The sequence below is a fragment of the Peromyscus leucopus genome, chromosome 2 (assembly GCF_004664715.2).
Source record: "Peromyscus leucopus breed LL Stock chromosome 2, UCI_PerLeu_2.1, whole genome shotgun sequence".
NCBI lineage: Eukaryota > Metazoa > Chordata > Mammalia > Rodentia > Cricetidae > Peromyscus > Peromyscus leucopus.
This window is the reverse complement of record NC_051064.1, coordinates 145,644,148-145,662,885: the sequence shown is the minus strand read 5'-3', so window position 1 is coordinate 145,662,885 and position 18,738 is coordinate 145,644,148. Positions and strand designations below refer to the sequence as shown.

General features: G+C 50.2%; 1 protein-coding gene across 4 annotated transcripts in view; it reads left to right on the top strand.

Moving 5' to 3' along the window:
• Nucleotides 1-18,738, top strand: part of Mfn2 (mitofusin 2) — a 30,894-nt gene that overhangs the window by 5,218 nt on the left and 6,938 nt on the right. For all 4 annotated transcript variants that reach the window (XR_003733469.2, XM_028860139.2, XM_028860138.2 and 1 more), the window contains 13 exons: nucleotides 1,575-1,753; nucleotides 5,854-5,989; nucleotides 9,844-10,006; nucleotides 11,260-11,384; nucleotides 12,655-12,763; nucleotides 12,862-12,969; nucleotides 13,836-13,989; nucleotides 14,659-14,726; nucleotides 14,847-14,968; nucleotides 16,894-17,020; nucleotides 17,353-17,457; nucleotides 17,665-17,767; nucleotides 18,346-18,566. Coding sequence is in view for 3 of the 4 variants with exons in the window: in XM_028860139.2 (XP_028715972.1) it covers nucleotides 1,579-1,753; nucleotides 5,854-5,989; nucleotides 9,844-10,006; nucleotides 11,260-11,384; nucleotides 12,655-12,763; nucleotides 12,862-12,969; nucleotides 13,836-13,989; nucleotides 14,659-14,726; nucleotides 14,847-14,968; nucleotides 16,894-17,020; nucleotides 17,353-17,457; nucleotides 17,665-17,767; nucleotides 18,346-18,566 (1,716 nt within the window). In the remaining variant the exon portion in view is untranslated. The remainder of the gene's footprint in view (nucleotides 1-1,574; nucleotides 1,754-5,853; nucleotides 5,990-9,843; nucleotides 10,007-11,259; nucleotides 11,385-12,654; nucleotides 12,764-12,861; nucleotides 12,970-13,835; nucleotides 13,990-14,658; nucleotides 14,727-14,846; nucleotides 14,969-16,893; nucleotides 17,021-17,352; nucleotides 17,458-17,664; nucleotides 17,768-18,345; nucleotides 18,567-18,738) is intronic.

Here is an 18,738-nt window from a genome sequence, read left to right as displayed (position 1 = left end):
TGAGCTCTGTTGTCTTTCCTAGTTGAGAAAGCCTGTCTGTCTCAGAAGCTGGGTGTGGTGGTGCACTCCCATAATTGTAGCACTTGAGAGAGAGAGCAGGGGAATGAGAAGTTCAAGACCTCCATGAGAACCTGTCTCACCACCACCAGTACCACCACCCCCACCGTCACTACCATCACCACCACTACCACCATCACACACCACCACACACCCTGAAGAAAGAAGGGGGAGGTTGGAAACAGCAGTGTGCTCCCTTCCTTCCCCTGGGCCCTACATTTGTCACATGCAAACAGGTTTGTTGATTTGAGCTACACAGGTTCGTCCCTGTCTCTGGACCTGTCTTTTTGCCCACCATGAAGGTGGCCTTTCTCAAAGCGTGGTTTTAGCACTCAGGCTTCTTGTGCCTTTTTCTGGCTGCTCTTCCTGCTCAGGACCTTGTGTTGCAGCTGTTGACACACTGTTGGGTTATCTTGTGTGCACACTCATGAACAAGGGCTGTTGGGGTAGAGGCTTGATGGCAGACACCATCGGGAGGGTGGCCATGAACAGAATGACAGGACCAGACCCACACAGCTGCACACAGCTGCACGTTTCCCTCATCCTGGGAGGGCCTTTTCCTTCCCTGTCCCAGGATCTGCGGGCTTTGCTGGTCAAATAGCTTTCTCCATGGTTGGAACTCTAAGTAGGACCTTCCAGGCTCCACTTGGGGGCCAACAACACCTGGGAGACACTTGACCTTTGACCAAGGATCTCTAGGACTCTGGAGTTAAGTGTCATGGCTTCTGTGGAGATGTATGAAACTGAAAAAAGACGAGCAAGATAGACTAGTGGAGAGCAAAATGCCCAGGGTTTTACCTTTCATTTCCAAGTAGGCTTCTGTCATATGCTGTCATAGGAGAAACTGACAGTCTGTTGTTGTCATTTATTTGTTTATTTGAGACAGGGTTTCTGTAGCCCAGACTGACCTTAAACTCACTGTGCAGTCATAGCCGGCCTTGAACTCCTGATCTTGTCCTCCCAAGTTTTAGAAGTAGATCTCTGTCACTTGAAGATCACTTGTCCATGTCTCTACTCTGTAAGTAAGCACACTATCAAGCCCCTTTAGGAATGAGGACCACTGTGTTCCTGGACCGTAAAGTAGCTCTGGAAGGGTGTGGGTAACCCTGACTTGAATGCACTTTGCTTTCACTGGTGCTCTTTTAGGGTGATGGTGTTGAGGAGATAGGTCCAGTTTCTACCACTTTTCCACCTGAGGATTGCTGTGTGTGTGTCATCCCAAAATTCCTCCTCTCTCTGAGTCAGCGTTGAACAGGCAAGGCAGGGGTTGCCAGCACCAGGCCTGAACTCGGGGCTCTGCAACCAGGCATTGTGAACCCACACAGTGTGACATGGAGATGGGCCCAAGTGAACTGAGAACGCCCTTCCTGCTAACGATGTTGGGACCTTGCTTCCCTTGAGAGAGTCCAGAGCACCCCATGTTCTTGGTGGTCCCAGCTCTCTTCCTACCTCTGTATCCCAGCAGCATGGCCAAACACGAGGGTGCCTGTGTTCATACAGTCTTGGTTCTCTCGCAGCGAGATGTCCCTGCTCTTCTCTCGATGCAACTCCATCGTCACCGTCAAGAAGGATAAGCGACACATGGCTGAGGTGAATGCTTCCCCACTCAAGCACTTCGTTACTGCCAAGAAAAAGATCAATGGCATTTTTGAGCAGCTGGGGGCCTACATCCAAGAGAGTGCCAGCTTCCTTGAAGGTGAGTTAGGCCCCTTCTCAGCCAAGCCCTGTGAGAAATTCGAATAGCAGCATACGGGGTCCCAAGTGGGCCTGCTTTAGGGAAACTCAAGCCCAAGTGTCTCATTGCCTTCACTCACCTGTGCTCTGCTTGGATCCCTGTGGATCCTGAGTACCAGGAGCCAGGAAGATCAGGTGTGAACTGCTAAGTTAGGATTCCACAGAAATGTGTGAAGGAGATTGGTTTTTGTTTTTTTCAAGACAGGGTTTCTGTGTAGCCCTCTGTTTTGGAACTTGATCTATAGACCAGGCTGGCCTCAAACTCAGAGATCTGCCTCCTCTGCCTCCCGAGAGCTGGGGTTAAAGGCGTGCACCACCACGCCCTCTCAGGGGTAGGTGAATCTTGTCCCCATCACAAAGGCAAGCAGGCAGGAGGGGTGGTGACTGCTCTGATGGTGAAGCCGGTGTGCCATCTCATCCCACGCAGAGGTGTGTGGTGCGTGCCTACAACCCCAGCCCTGGAGGTGCAGCGGGAGTAACAAGAGTCGAAGGCCGTGGCTGCTGATGAGTTTGATCAGCTTGAGCTTTGTGAAACCTTGTCTCCTAAAACTAACCAAACAAAACCAAAAGGCAAGGAGACTAAATTTGAGAGTTAGTGACGCCTTAGTATCAGAGTGACTAGCTTTATCCAGGTGTCTCTCATGCCGCATGTTTTATTTGGCCTAGTTCTGGCTGCCATGGCACCAAACCCTGTTTGTCGGGTGTTGATGATTCCGGACAGGGTGCTCTGGCTGGTATTTTTAGATTGGCAATAGAAGTGCACGTAGGAAACCCATGTCACTGTGGCTTTTCTCCAGTTGCTAATTTGAGCACAGCCTCTGTCGGCGGAGGAGGACTTCCCAGCACCCCTCTCTGTCTGCGGGCAGTTCCACCCACTAGCTATCAGGCTCCCCTAAAGGGTGTCTGGCTATAGGTCTGGAGCTTGTCTGTGGAGACTCAGGTGCTGAGTCTTCTCTGTCTCTGGTTTCCTTTGTATGAAAGGGGGTTCATGTGAGACTCAGGATCTTCAGGTTTACCTGCAGAACCTGGCAGACCCAGTGATGCAAGGGTCCAGCCCTAGCTCGGGTGGACCATCTCTCTGGCCTGCTCATGGTCTCACATGGGCCCCCTTAAAGAAAAGGATCATGTCCAGATTGTTAACCTACCTGTGCCCTGCCCTGGGCATGGGCTTAAGGAAGGAATGATGTCCCCTGGGTAATTGAAAGTTTGATTGAGGCTGAAATGAGTGCAGATCACGACCTGCTTATTTAGCAGTAGCTCTGCTCTGTCTTCCCTGAGCTGGGCCTAGGTATGCAGAGATGGTGAGCAGGCTGCTGCCTTCCCAGAGCCCGACTGACCTCTGTGCCCTGAGTCATTCACTCACATGATATTGTGGACAGGCAGGTGTTTCCGGGAAGGTGTCCTGTCACAGTTCTTTGATGTGTCTTTTTGTGAAAAATATGAGGCCCTTGTTTATTGACCACATGGAAGGAAAGAGGCTGAGTGTTGGAGCTGTGTTTGAGATTGCTCCGGTCAGGGGAGAGGAGGCTTCCTACCCAGGCAAATAATGAGAGCTAGTCAGCCTGCAGGCACTTGTTGTTCGGTGGAGCCATGTGCCTGAGAGCCAGCTTCCTCCTGTGAGGCATTGCAGAGGTCATGCCCATGTGCCCATATAAGGGAGGAATGTTGATGCGTCTGGGGCGGGGTGACTGCTGGATGGGGGCATGTTGGCTGGGTCACTTCCTTTCATGGCACTAGTTAGAGGGAAAACTCACTAGGTAGTCTCTGACATGCCACTTGTCATACTCCAGATGCTTTGGGAGTGTTCTTGGGACGGGGACTGCCAGCCTGGTAATTTGCAAGTTTGCTGCAGACCCAAACACCCATCTGCTTGCCAGATAGCTGAAGCACTTGGTGGTGGAAGGCTGAGGACAGATCTTGCTCAGTCCATCTTCTGTAGTGATTTCCCCCCTCATCTGCCTGTCAAGGGCACTGGGGAAAAGCAACACAGTCCTCTAAGCATCCATCCATCCACTCAGCCAGTGATGTGGCACCTGCCGGTCCAACATCACATGGTAACATGGTAGATAATGCAGACAGGTGTGCTAACCAGCTACATCGGGGAGAAGCACAGCATGTGTGAACGTACAGACAGGGGTCTGCTCAGGCAGCCGTGGGCCAGCCAGGGAGGGCTTCCTGGGCCTGTGCTGGCCATGCTAGACCTGAGACCAAGTGGAAATGAGCCACATTACTTCACAGTAGTGTGTCTGGTCTTTAGAGCATCAAGTGAATTGGGGTGGGTAGTTGCAAGCAAGGCCTAGAGGGAGAGGAGGCTGGTGAGTTTGGGGAGAGGGTATGGTAGAGTTAAAAGTGGGGGCTGGCAATGGTGGCTCACACCTTTAATCCCAGCACTCAGAAGGCAGAGGCAGGCAGATCTCTGTGAGTTTGAGGCCAGCCTGGGCTAGAAAATGCCAGGACTATTACACAGAGAAACCGTGTCTCGAAAAACTAAAAAAAAAAAAAAAAAACAAAAATGTGGGGGCTGTCACAGGAAGCTATGTGGCCAACCAGGCCCAGGCCAAGTCATGAAGGACCTCTCAATGTGACATGGAGTGGAGGAGGCATATACTCTAGAACCATGCTGCTGGTTCAAATTGTATATTGTGTACGTAACAAAGATGAAATGAGATCGTGTTTGAAAACTGACTAGAGGGCTGGCAGGATGGCTCAGTGGGTAAAGACACTTGCCTCCTCCATGCCTGACCATCTGAAATCAATCCCTGGGACCTACGTGGTAGAAGAGAACTGGTTCCTTCAGTTGGCCTCTGACTCCACATGCACATTGTGGCACATGCATGCTGCACACACTGAAAAAATAAATACAAATTAATTTTTAAAAAGGTGACTATAGCCAGACAGTGGTGGCACACACTTTTAATCCCAGCACTCCGGAGGCAGAGGCAGGAGGATCTCTGAGTTCGAGGCCAGTCTGGTCTACAGAGTGAGATCCAGGACAGGCACCAACACTACACAGAGAAACCCTGTCTCAAAAAACAAAAGAAGAAAAAACCAAACAAAATGACTATAGCAGTGCCTGGCATTCGAGAACTTTGTAAGCATTCGTCAATACATAATGGGAGCAATGGGGCTGGAGAGATGGCTCAACAGTTAAGAGCTCCGGCTGGCCGGCCGGTGGTGGCGCACGCCTTTAATCCCAGCACTCGGGAGGCAGAGCCAGGCGGATCTCTGTGAGTTCGAGGCCAGCCTGGGCTACAAGTGAGCTCCAGGAAAGGCGCAAAGCTACACAGAGAAACCCTGTCTCGGAAAACCAAAAAAAAAAAAAAGAGCTCCGGCTGCTCTTGCGCTGGACTCAAGTTCTGTTCCCAGCACCGAATGGTGGTTCACAGCCATCTGCAACTGGTCTAGGGAATCTGATGCTCTGTCTAACCTCCAGGGCATCAGGCACAGGCATAGTGCACATAGATACATGAAGGCAAAACACTGGTAAACATGAAAATAGATAAAATCTGAAAAGAAAGAAAAAGAGAGCTGTCCAGATGGCTCAGCAGGTTAAGGCACTTGCTGAGCGAGCCTTGTGACCTGAATCAGACCCTCGATCCCAGGTGAGGTGGGAGGGGAGGACTGACTGCAAAAAGTTGTCCTCTGACCTCACAGGTACATAAAACCCCCTCTATTATGTGCTCGTACACACACACACACACACACACATTTTTCTTTTTTAAAGAAAAAATACTGAAGTAAAGAGACAGTGTTCAGGTCCTCACCAGTACTTTGCATTTGAATTCATTTCATTTTTAGACACTTTGGTAAGTGGATACTGCTGTTCTTATGAAAGAAGATGCAGCATGGGGGAATCCTGTCACTCTTGCTTCCCAGTCTGTTTATGCTGCTGCCACACAGTAGGACCACAGTAGGGAGTCTGGGATTGAACCTGGTGGCAGAGCAGGGAGTCAGCAGGTGCTCTTGTGTTGGAGAAGGAGGCCTCCAAACGAACGAGCGAGGGAGGTCGTCACCCTGGAGCTCCTCTAACCGCACACTGACGCCCTGTCATCCTCCCTCCAGACACCCACAGGAATGCGGAACTGGACCCAGTCACTACAGAAGAGCAGGTCCTGGACGTCAAAGGGTACCTGTCCAAAGTCAGGGGTATCAGCGAGGTACTGGCCAGGCGGCACATGAAGGTGGCTTTTTTTGGCCGGTGAGTACTTCAAAGCCCTCCTGCTTCTCTTTTCCTAGCCAGGGTGTGGGGCTGGATGCAGGTGAGGAGGGAGGTCCTCACCACTGGGAGCAGTGGCGGGCTCCTTTTGATTGATTTTTTAAAAATGGAACACTGCTTTTTTTAATTACATTTTTATTTATTTGTTGGGGGATGTGCATGTGTGAAGAAGGTCCAGATAGCTTGTGGGAGTCAATTGTCTCCTTCATCCTGGGGATTAAACTCAAGCTGTCCGGATTGGCAGTGAGCATCTTTACCCTCGAGCCATCTCAGCAGCCCTTTTTAATGTTTAAATTGTGATACTTAACATAAAAATCTTACACCGGGCAGTGGTGTGGCGCATGCCTTTAGTCCCAGCACTCGGGAGGCAGAGCCAGGCAGATCTCTGTGAGTTCGAGGCCAGCCTGGTCTACAGAGCGAGTTCCAGGACAGGCACCAAAACTACACAGAGAAACTTGTCTAAAAAAAAAAAAAAAAAAAAAACAAAAAAAAATAAATCTTTATGGATGGAAATAGAACCAGGGCTTCACATGTGCTCTATGTCTGTCAATGAGCTGTGCCCCATCTCCTGGATGAGCCATTAGAAAGTATGTGTTCCTGGTGAGATGTTGATAATGCTGTGCAGCTAGTCCCCAGAGGTTTTCATCTTGTGGAACAGAAGTTGTTTCTAGTAAATGATGACTTCCTGGTCCCCACTCTCCCCAGCCCTTGGCAACCATTATTCTGGTCTCAGACCTGCTGCTGTGGTCATCCTGCCTCAGCCTCCCAGTGCTGGGATCTGATTATACTTAATCATTACCAGGAAGCCTAGAATTAAGAAGTTACTGTTCTAGACACCACATGCATGGAACCATACAGAATTTTTCAGAGGTTGTTTGTTTGTTTGTTTGAGACAGGGTCTGTCCATGTAGCCTGCTATGTAAACTATGCTGGTCTCAAACTCACAGAAATACTCATGCCTTTGCCTCCTGAGTGCTAGAAATAAGGCATCCGCCCATCTGCCACCATGTGCAACAGTGTTTCTCATTCAGTTACTGGCTTGTCTCAACAGTTGTCTATGTTGGACGTGTCAGAGCTTGCTGTGTGTGTGTGTGGGTGTGTGTGTGTGTGGTGTGTGTGTCTTCCTTAATCATTCTCTACTTTAGTGAGGCAGGTTCTCACGGTTTAGAACTGAGCAATTCTAAGCTTGTTTAGGTAGCCAGGTTGCCCCAGGGATTGGAGAGCTGGGATTGCAGGTGGCTGCCACACCTCCCTGGCTCTTCTATGGGTTCCAGAGCTCTCCCCAGCCCAGCTCCTTCCTGTGGAAGTCTGAATATTCCTTTGCATGTGCATATGACTTTTTATTTGTTCATCTCCATGAACATTTGCATTGTTCTTTGGCTTTTTGACTAACAGATAATGTCACTGTGTGCACAAGTGTGTAGATGTCCTTCCTGGTCCCTGCTTCTGGTTCTTGGGGTTTGTATGCAGAAGTGGGATTGACTGAAGAACACTGCCCTTCTGTTGTGAAGCTTCTAGTGCTCACCACTGGTTTCTTCGCAGCTGCACTGTTGTGTAGTTTCCAGCAGTGCACATGGGTTCCTATCTGCACATCCTTTCAACAGTCTTCTGTGTGAGAAGTAACAGCCTAATGTGGGGTTCTTTGTTTTTGTTTATTTTTGTTTTTGTTTGGTGTTTGGAGATGGGGCCTTACTGTGATGCTCAAACTGCTCTTCGACTCCTGGGCTCAAGTGGTCCTGCCACAGCCTCAGTGCTGGCACCACCATGTCGGGCTCCCAGTGTGGTTTGATTGCCATTTCCTTAATGTTAGTTAGTGATGCTGGGCTGCTTTTCGTGTGTTGATTGGGCTTTTATATATCTAGGAGAAATGGCTATTCTTTCATTAGGTTATTCTTTTGGTTATTGTTTCATTGTAGAAACTGTTAAATATATTGGTGGGTTTTCTTTAAAGGTTCATTTATTTTTTGTTATGCTTATGGGTGTGTGTACTTGAGTACAGGTCTCAGTGCAGGCCAGGGCATTAGATCCCACTAGAGCTGGAGTGACAGGCACTTGTGAGTTGCCCACGTGGGTGTTGAGAACTGATCCTGGCTCCTCTGCAAGAGCAGTGCACACTCCTAACCACTGAGCGGTGGTTCTTAACCTGTGGGTTGTGACCCCTTAGGTCACCCTTTCCCAGAGGTCGCCTAAAACCATCAGAAAACACAGATATTTATATTACAGTTAATAACAGTAGCAAAATTACAGTTACGAAGTAGCAACAAAAATACTTTTATGGTTGGGGGGTCACCACAACATGAGGAACTGTATTAAAGAGTTACAGCATGCTGGGTGGTGGTGGTGGTGGCGGCGACGGCGGCAGCAGTGGTGGCGCACACCTTTAATCCCAGCAGAGGCAGGTGGATCTCTGTGAGTTCGAGGCCAGCCTGATCTACAGAGCGAGTTCCAGGACAGGCTCCAAAGCTACACAGAGAAACCCTGTCTCAAAAAAAAAAAAAAAAAAAGAGTCATAGCATTAGGAAAATTGAGAACCACTGCACTGAGCCTCCGCTCCAGCCCTCTTAATACATTCTGTATACTTGTAAATCTCAGCCATTCTGTAGGTTCCTTTTCCCTCTGTCAGTCATAGCCTTTGGTGTCCAGTCTTTTATTTGATGTAGTCTAATCAACTACTTGGACTTTTTCCCTGTCTGTGTGGTGTCGTATCTAAGCGGTAACTGCTGTGTGGTGAAGCTTGCCCCTTTGTTTTAAGAGTTTCAAGTGTAATAAGGAGAATCAGGCACTAAAAACAATTAACACCCGAGGTTGGGGTGTGTCTCAGTTGGTAAGTGCTTGCCTGGTATGCATGAAGCCCTGGGGCTCAGCATGATGGCACTCACACCTATAGCAGCATTCTGGAGATGGCAGCGTGTGTGTGTGTGTGTGTGTGTGTGTGTGTGTGTGTGTGTGTGTGTGTGTGTGTGTGTGTGTAGTTCAAGGTCATCCTCCATATTGGGTTTGAAGCCAGCCTGTATTAAAAACAAAATTAAAATTCTATATAGGTTAAAGGTTCCTAGATAAACTGTTGCTTGGCACACAATGGTAGTGTAGAATGAGCACTGTGTCTCAAGTCCTGTCCCTGATGACTCGTGGTCTCAAGTGTGCCCTCAGCTTCTCTGGCCTGTTGTTTCTTCATCCTTTCCTGGAAGTTGCAGCCTGGCCCTCACCTGGGTGCTAGTGTCTGCCTGTGTCACTGGGCACATGGAAATCAGTGGCTCTGAAGCTGTGTGCCTCTGGGGCTTGCCCTGCAGAATGAGTGAGTGTTCAGCACTAAAGCCTGGAGTGGGCAAGTCTGCAAGTAGAGCTGTGTGCAAGAAGTGGGACGTAGAAAGGGGTGTGCTAAATAGAACACTAACGGAATCTTCCTTTCTGCCTGGCTGGCACTGGTGGGCCTGAGAAGTAGGGCTTCATGTATGAGGAGAAGCATGATGGGAAAATAGGCACATAGCAGGCCCAGTGTTGGGAAGCAGGGACATGAAATCATTTGGCCAGGAAGACAACCCTGGGGGCAGGGCCTGTGGTTTAGGGAAGAGCACGATTTACTTTGAAGACAGGCAGTTTCCATCAATGCTTAATGAGTGATGCTGATGAAAGAGAGCACATGTACCAGCCCCTGCTGGGCTGAAGTGATGGGCACATAACAGCTTCAGGCTGAGTGATGTTTGCCTGACCATTTTAATAAACGGAGTCCTCCTTCCACTGCTGCCTGGGTGCCACTGACATGGCAGAGGGTGAGACTCCGGAGCCTAGGCTGGGCACTACAGTGTGACAGCCCAGACTGTGCTGTTTTCTCCTAGGACGAGCAATGGGAAGAGCACTGTGATCAACGCCATGCTCTGGGACAAAGTTCTGCCATCTGGAATTGGCCACACCACCAATTGCTTCCTGCGGGTGGAGGGCACAGATGGCCATGAGGCCTTCCTCCTCACTGAGGGCTCAGAAGAGAAGAAGAGCGTCAAGGTGGGTGCTGGGTGCCAGTGGGTGCAGTCTGGACTTGGAACTGCTAACACATGAGTGTCACAGGACTCACCCAACCTCCATGCTCATGAACTTTGTGGAGGATGGTAGAGTGTTTAGGGCGGTCAGAAAAGTGGGGCACCAAGAACAAGGCCCAGCTTGTTGAGGGTGAGAGGCCGAGCTGGCTGGCCTGTGCAGGGATCGGGGAGGAGAGCACATATGTTCTCCTGGGCTTGCCAGCGGGGAGCGGCTCCTGAGCGCGCCCTGGCAGTCTCTCGTACAGCCAGCAGCCGCTGCTCTGGGCTCCTGAGGCGGTTGTGCTCTCCTTGCAGCTAGGTGTGCATTTTGACTCCTAGAGAATTCACCGTTGCAGAATCAGCTGAGCTTCAGGGTGATGCTTGAGAGAAAGGCTCCAAGTGGGGAGTGCAGTCAGTGGAAGGAAGGGTGCTGGAGGGAGGCTCCTCTGCTGAGAGTGCCAGCTGCTCTCCGGAGGACATGAGTTCAGTTCCCAGCACTGTCAGGTGCCTCACATCCTTCTGTAACTCCAGCTCCAGCCTTTGTGGACACCTGTATACACACCTGCACATAGATAAAAATTAATCAATCTTTTTTTAACTTATTAAACTTTTCTTTCATTTATTTAAACTAAATGTTCAAGAATATAGCATTCAAAACATGGGCTGGAGAGATGGCACAGTGGTTTAGAGCATTGTCTGTTCTTCCAGAGGACCTGAGTCCAATTCTCAGCATCCACCTGGAGGCTCACAACTATCTGTAACTCCAGTTCCTGGGGATCCAATGCCAGCTTCTTCTGGCCTAAAGAGGTACCAGACACAGAGGTGGTACATGTATATATATGCAGGCAAAATACTCATACATAAAAAATTAATGAATCTTTTAAAACTTTTCTTACTTTATGTGTATAAGTGTCTGCCTACTTGTATGTCTATGTACCACATAGGTGCCTGGTGCACACAGAGTCTATCCAGGAGGGTATCAGATCCCTTGAAACTGGAGTTACAGTTGTGAGCTGCCTTGTAGGTACTGGGAAATGAACCCCGGTTCTCTGGAAGAACAGCCAGTGCTCACAACCTCTGAGCCATCTCTCCAGCCCTTGAATCCCCTTTTTTTTTTTTTAAGGAAAAGGGGCAGCCAGTTGGCCAGCCACCCCAGGCTGCTGTGTTGTAGCAGGTGGCACAGGAGATCTCCCAATGACACTTGTTGACCTGATGTTTATTTCCTGTCCCCACCATCAGACAGTGAACCAGCTGGCCCATGCTCTCCATCAGGACGAGCAGCTGCATGCAGGCAGCCTGGTGAGTGTGATGTGGCCCAACTCCAAGTGTCCACTTCTGAAGGACGACCTCGTGCTGATGGACAGGTGAGAGGGGAGAGACTAGAGGGTACCAGCTCTCCATTTCTGGGTGACTCAGGTCGAAGGTCCCTGTGTCCTCTCTCTGCTCTGTTTAAGTACTGGCGCCTTTCAGACAGCTCAACCAAATCCTTCTGCCTCTTGGATTTCTTCCAGAGGCTGGTTGGTTATCATGCCCATTAGCATCAGTGCCCTGCAGATGTCCCAGGAGTGGGCTGTTTGAGAGATACGGGCACTGAGAAGTGGGGGAGGCTCTCCAGGCCAGTCACTGTGTTTGGGTTCTGCCAGTCCAAGCTAGTCTGGGGCTTCAGAGGCACTTGTCCTATAAGACAGTCCTTGGAAGACTTGTGCAAGCACGTTTAGGCTCCTTGCTCCCTCAGTTCTTTCCTCCTGGACACCAAAACACAACAGTATATAGACTAGCCATGGACAGCTTAGGGCCTCTTTAATCCTTCTGTTTGCCTTTGTCTGAACCGTCCTTGGCAGAGTGGACCTTTAGCAATCCCAGGACATTTGCTCTGGGAAGGCTGGTGGCTCCAGAACTGAGAGAGAGAGAGAGAGAGAGAGAGAGAGAGAGAGAGAGAGAGAGAGAGAGAGAGAGAGAGAGAGAGAGAGTATGTGTGTGTGTGTGTGTGTGTGTGTGTGTGTGTGTGTTGGGTAGCATATATGGTCATTTTGTTCCTCTTGAAGGAATGCTTTGCCCTGCCTTTTGGACACATTCCACCTACACGAAACTACAGTATTATGGCCTTGACCTGGACTCAAATATAAACTTGAAAGTTGGGCATGGTGGTGCATGCCTTTAATTACATCTCTAGAGAGATGGAGGCAGGAGGATCAGGAGTTCAAGGCCAGTCTCTGCTATATGAGACCTTACCTCAACTGAAAAAAGAAGAAATTCAAAACTTGACTTCAGTTGTCTGTCTCTAACTGAAAACTACAAATTAGGTTTTTATAAAAGTGATAGGTGCTGCCGGGCGGTGGTGGCACATGCTTTTAATCCCAGTGCTCTACAGAGCGAGTTCCAGGACAACCAGAGCTACACAGAGAAACCCTGTCTCCAAAAACAAAACAAAACAAAAGTGATAGGTGCTCAAAACAAACTCTGAATTACTCCGTGATTTGGAAGGACAGGGAAAGGGAAGGAAAGATCCCCAGGGAGGGCAGGCTTGCCTCTCTCCTTCCCCTCCTTTGCCTGGCCACCTTGCAAGTCCCAGGGCTGTTCACACTGGGCCCATGCCCTGTGCCTGACCATACTGATTACACCTGTCACTACCAGCCCTGGGATCGATGTCACCACTGAGCTGGACAGCTGGATTGATAAGTTTTGCCTGGATGCCGATGTCTTCGTGCTGGTGGCCAACTCAGAGTCCACACTGATGCAAACGGTAACTCTTCCTCCGCCTTGTCCCCGGGCCTGCTGGGCAGGGCAGCTAGGGGCCTTGACTGGCAGACCCTCCTCCACCACGGTCCTGCCCTTGTTTAGGAGAAGCAGTTCTTCCACAAAGTGAGCGAGCGTCTCTCCCGGCCCAACATCTTCATCCTGAACAACCGCTGGGACGCGTCTGCCTCGGAGCCTGAGTACATGGAGGAGGTGGGTGTCTGTCTCTCTGGCAGTTTGAAGACTGCCATGAGCCATGAACACTAACCACTCAGATCTGCTCTGTGTCCTCAAGCAGCCTCAGATCTAGTGGATTTGCTGAGGTAAAGTCACTGCCAAAGATGACCATTACCCATGTAGGAGGTGGCGTTAGTCACTCCCCTCCCCTCCCAATCACGTTCTTTCTTTCCCTTGATTTCTCTTAGGTCAGAAGAGCATCCCTGCCATGTCTATTTTTCTCCTTGGTCTTCTTTTCCCTTGGGCCAGTAACTCTTTGATTCACAAAAGCTCAATACAATCAGAAACAGACTTTAGGAAGACACTTGGGAAAGAAGCTCAAAGAGAATGAAGGATAGGTGTTTCTTAGGACAGCTCCCAACACTGATTTGTGTGAAATAAAAGAAAAGGGATTTGTGAGTCTGGATGCTGCTGAGGCTCGGCAGTGGAGCTATGGTTGTGACCCTGTCTCCACACCTGAGGGAGTGGGATCTGCTCACAATGCCTGACACACGGCAGGGCTCTGTGGAGCCTCTTAACCCTTTTAAGTTCTACCTGGGAGCTGAGACTCTAGGGTGCCTACTTGTCTTATAAATCAAGGTCCTGGGAGACTTGGCTTGTCAGTGTAGTAGAGCCAGGTTTCGGCTCCTTTCCTTCTGGGAAAGAACAGTTCTAGGCAGTCTGGGGCCTGTTCTGTGCCTCACAAGCCCCCAGAGAGGAACTAGGGAGGCTGGTGGTTCTAGAGCAGAGGTGGTGGGTGACCTTTCATTATGGAAACGCTTCATCCCTCTTGCTGGTTAGCCATGTGGATGGGTTTCCCCAGCCCTGCCCTGCTCACTCACACCCGTCGTCTGTCTGGCCAGGTGCGGCGGCAGCACATGGAGCGCTGCACCAGCTTCCTGGTGGACGAGCTGGGCGTGGTGGATCGAGCTCAGGCCGGGGACAGGATCTTCTTCGTGTCTGCCAAGGAAGTGCTCAGTGCCAGGGTCCAGAAAGCCCAGGGCATGCCAGAAGGAGGTAACCACGACAGCTGACAGCCTCCTTTCTATGGGTTTTTGAAATGTTGAGTCTGGGTCTGGCAGTGAGGTAGTGAGCAGAGCCTGGAGGAAGGGCCCCGCTCCTTAGAATCACCTAGGAGATGCCTCTGGGCGCGTCTTTGAGGGCATTTCCAGAGAGGAATCCTAAGGGGGATGACGCTCCTTGAGTGTGAGCTGCAGCATCCCATGGGCGGAGAGGAGAAAGCTCGGATTTCATCATTCCTTCTGTTTCTTTGCCCGATGAGGTCCGGGCAAGCGGTCTCAAGTTCCTGCTGCCCTTCCTTCCCTGCTGTGACCTACTGTGCCCTCAGACCGGGCCAGAGTGAGTCTGCTTTCCTCTCAAGTTATTCCTTGTCAGGTGGTTATGGTTAGAAAAGTAACCTACAGGGGATGGAGAGGTGGCTCAATGGTTAAGTGCACTGGCTGCTCTTCCAGAGGACTCAGGTTCAATTCCCAGCACCCACATGGCAGCTCACAACTGTCTGTAACTCCAGTTCCAGGAGATCTGACACCTTCATTCAATGCATGTAAAATAAAGTTAAATAAAAATAAAGAAAAGAAAAGAAAAAAGAAAAGTAACCTAGAGAGGGGATTTCTCCATTTTCCTCTCTGGACAGCTGTTTCCTCACTAACACTGCCATTCTCCTAGGGGGCGCCCTTGCAGAAGGATTTCAAGTGAGGATGTTTGAGTTTCAGAATTTTGAGAGGCGATTTGAGGTAAGTCTTTGATTCTGGTATGTGGTAACTCTCTCTAGCCCTGTCCCTCGCTGTGAAAGCCACAGCCTGGCCCTTAGAGGTGTTGGCCCCCACCTCCCTCGGTACCTCTGTCTGTTCCAGGAGTGCATTTCCCAGTCTGCAGTGAAGACCAAATTTGAGCAGCACACAGTCCGGGCCAAGCAGATTGCAGAGGCCGTTCGTCTCATCATGGATTCCCTGCACATTGCGGCTCAGGAGCAGCGGTGAGAGCCCAGGACTAAGTAGAGGGAGTGCTGAGAATTACGGTGCTAAGATACATCTATGATCAGATCCATAATGCTGGGCTGAGTCCGTGGGCTCACACCCAGGGCATGTAAAGAGCTGCGTAGAAAACCTAGCCTGGAGGGCTGCTTGGCGTCTGACCTCCCACTTGGCCTGGACAGTGAGGGAGGGCTCTTTGTCGGGGCTCTTGGCTGTGGTATTTGTTTGTTTTTAATTTTCAGTGGTACAGAGCTGAGGCCTTGCACCAGCCAGAAAAAGCACTTGACTACTGATTTGTTTGTGGGGTTTTGTTGTTGCTTGTTTGCTTGCTTTAACAGATTCTTGCTATGTAATCCAGGTTAGTCTTGAACTTCAGGTCCCCACCCCAACATACCACATCCAGCCTGAACCTACCTTTTTGTTGTTGTTGTTGAGATGGGGTTTAACTATGCATCTTTAGCTAGTCCAGAACTCTCTTATGTAGACCAGCTGGCTTTGAACTCAGATCTGCCTGTCTCTGCCTCATGAATGCAGGGACTAAAGGTGTGTGCCACTTTTCAAAACATGATGGGGTACAGGAGATGTGCTCAGTTGGCAGTGTTTGCCAAGCATGCAGGAACACACATGCACATACACTGGGTATGGGCGTGACAACCTATAATCCCAGCACTCAAGAGGTGGAGGCAGGAGGATCAGAAGTTAGTGTCATTCTTGGTATATAGTAGAGTTTGAGGCCAGCTTAGGATACATGAAATCCTGTCTCAAAAAAAAAAAGAAGAAGAAAGAAAGAAAAAAAGTTTGAGAATTTAAAATAGAGAAAAGCACAGGAAATCATGTACAAATATTCTACTTCTGCTGGAGAAGACAGTGTTGGCCAAGTTAAAACAGAACAGAAAAGAAGTTAAGTAACCTTGATTCTGTGGTCCCACCTGCTCCTAGGGGGTGATGGTGAGTTTGTGTGGTCCTACCACCCAACAGTGAAAGTGCTTTGAGGAGAACGTGGAGACTGCAGGCTGCTGGGCACTTGTCACACGTGTTCAGGCATGGCGTTCCTGCGTTGACACTGCACCTGCTCTTTTTGCCTCTCGCCTGGTTTCCCCCTTGGTTCTTGTTGGGACCTTGGCATGGGTGCAGGGAACTGACCCACTGTCGCTCAGCCTGTCGTGGGAGCACTCCAGAGCATCTGCCGTGCCTGTCTGGAGCACTTCCCATTTCCGTAGCTCTCACCACATCGTGAGACACAGCCACTTCCTCCAGGTGTCTGCTAGTTTCTCTCCTTAATTTTATTTCCCAATTACTGGACAAGTGGAACATTCTTATGCTATTGTTATCGTGGTTTTTTGTGTTTTTTTTTTTTTTTTTTTTTTTAATTTTACCCTGAGCTGGGCGGTGGTGGCGCACACCTTTAATCCCAGCACTTGAGAGGCAGGCAGATCTCTGTGAGTCTGAGGCCAGCCTGATCTACAGAGTCAGTTCCAGGACAGCTGGGGCTACACAAAGAAACCCTGTCTCAATAAAAAAAAAAAAAAAAAAAAAGTCTTTTTTTTCACACTGTTGTTATAGATTGTGTGTCCATGGCACAGCTCACGTGTAGAGGTCTGAGGACAAGTTTGTGGAATCAGATCTCTCCTTCTGCCTCTATCTGGGCTCTGGGGACTGGATTCAAGTCGTCAGGCCTGCACAGCAAGCATTTGGTCCGCTGAGCCATCTTGCTGGCTTGTCAAGCATCTCCCCCCATATTAGTTAGTTAGCAGAACTGTTTCTAACCCTCCCCTCCTTAGCCCCTCTCTTCTGTCACCGCCCCTCCCATAAAGGAAGCCCCTGTCCAGGCAGGAGAGCTGCGGCCTAGGGGAGCTTCCCAGCTTCCTTGGCTCCTGTGCTTAGTCCTGTGGGGACGTGGGTTTCTGAGCAGTGCTTTTTCTTTCAGGGTTTACTGTCTGGAGATGCGGGAAGAGCGGCAAGACCGGCTGAGATTTATTGACAAGCAGCTGGAGCTCCTGGCTCAAGACTATAAACTGAGAATTAAGCAGATTACAGAGGAAGTGGAAAGGCAGGTGAGAAGTGGAGAGAAAGTTCTGTGGGGAGGTTTGGACTCCCAGTCAAAGTCAGGTTCAGTGGCAGCAAGTGCTAAGAGCAGGACATCTCGCCCCAGGGCTTCTTCAGCATTCTGGGAAGCTTTCAGTGGCCCTGCTGCAAGAATACAGTTTCCCTTGGGTCTCCTTCAGGGCCATTTGGTTGCTCCTTTTCTTCCACCTCTGCATCTTCTAATCAAGAGGAGCTGAGGAGACTGCTTGGTGTGGGGACAGGTGTGCGGTTCACTGCAGCCTCTCCCGCCGAAGCAAAGCACAGTCCTCTCGATGCTAACAGTGCCCTCCCTTGGCTGCAGGTGTCCACAGCCATGGCCGAAGAGATCAGACGCCTCTCTGTGCTGGTTGATGAGTACCAGATGGACTTCCACCCATCCCCAGTCGTCCTCAAGGTTTATAAGAACGTGAGTGAAGCAGCATGTGTTCTTGGCAGGGACCGCTGGCAGAATCACCTTGTAGACAGCAGCATAACCTTAGCTGGTCTGTCTGAGGGTCCCTGAGTGGAAGTGACAGAGACATGAGGCCTCCTTGGTCAGCTGGCGGTCTGGTTGAACCCCCAGAGACTTCTGATGGTGGTACCTCTTTTCTTACCCTCTCTTTTCTGGAGGCAGGAACTTCATCGCCATGTAGAGGAAGGCCTGGGCCGGAACATGTCTGACCGTTGCTCCACAGCCATCACCAGTTCCCTGCAGACCATGCAGCAGGACATGATAGGTTTGTACCACAGGGACCTTGGCATCTGTGGAGCTGCCATATCCAGGATGAGGCTAATCTAAAGTAAGACAGGGCTGGAGAGATAGCTCAGGGTGTTAAGAGTGTGTACAGCTCTGGCAGAGGACCTGAGTTGGTTTCCAGAACCCATGTCAGGAGGATCACAACTTTCTCAACTTCAGATGCATCCGGGAGATCCTATGCCCCTGACCTTCATGTGCACCTGAACTCATGAGCACATAGCCATGCACATACACGCACATACACATAATCAAAATAATGGATCAACTAGGATGACCTTTCCTTATCTGTTATCTTTGGTAGTGATTTGACTCACTACCTTCAGGTTCTGGTGTCCTGAATTCATTCTGTAGGAACTTGGGTTGCCATGTGGGGCAGTATACAAGCTGAGACTTGGGCACGACTCCTGTCAGGTTCGGGGAGGTGACCGTCTGGGTGTGGTTTCTGCACAGAGCTGCAGCATCCCTAGCAGCTGGTGTGGACTCTGTGCCCGAGGCTGGGCCCTGGTGTGGCACAGGCCTGAGCCGATGCACTCTCTCTCCCTGCTTGTCCCCTGACAGATGGCTTGAAGCCCCTGCTTCCGGTGTCTGTGCGGAGTCAGATAGACATGCTGGTCCCTCGCCAGTGCTTCTCCCTCAGCTATGACCTCAACTGTGACAAGCTGTGCGCTGACTTTCAGGAGGACATCGAGTTCCACTTCTCCCTTGGATGGACCATGCTGGTGAACAGGTTCCTGGGCCCCAAGAACAGCCGCCGGGCCTTGATGGGCTACAGTGATCAGGCAAGAAGCTCCTTTCCCCAGGGCATCATGGGAGGATCAGCCTGAGAGTGGGGCGTGCCGCTTGGTCACTGGTCAGCACTGTTGCCATTGCCAACCTGGTCTTGTCCTGATTACAAATGCAGAAGGGTTTTCTAGTGCTTGTCTAAGTGTGCGCTCTTCAGAACAGACCACT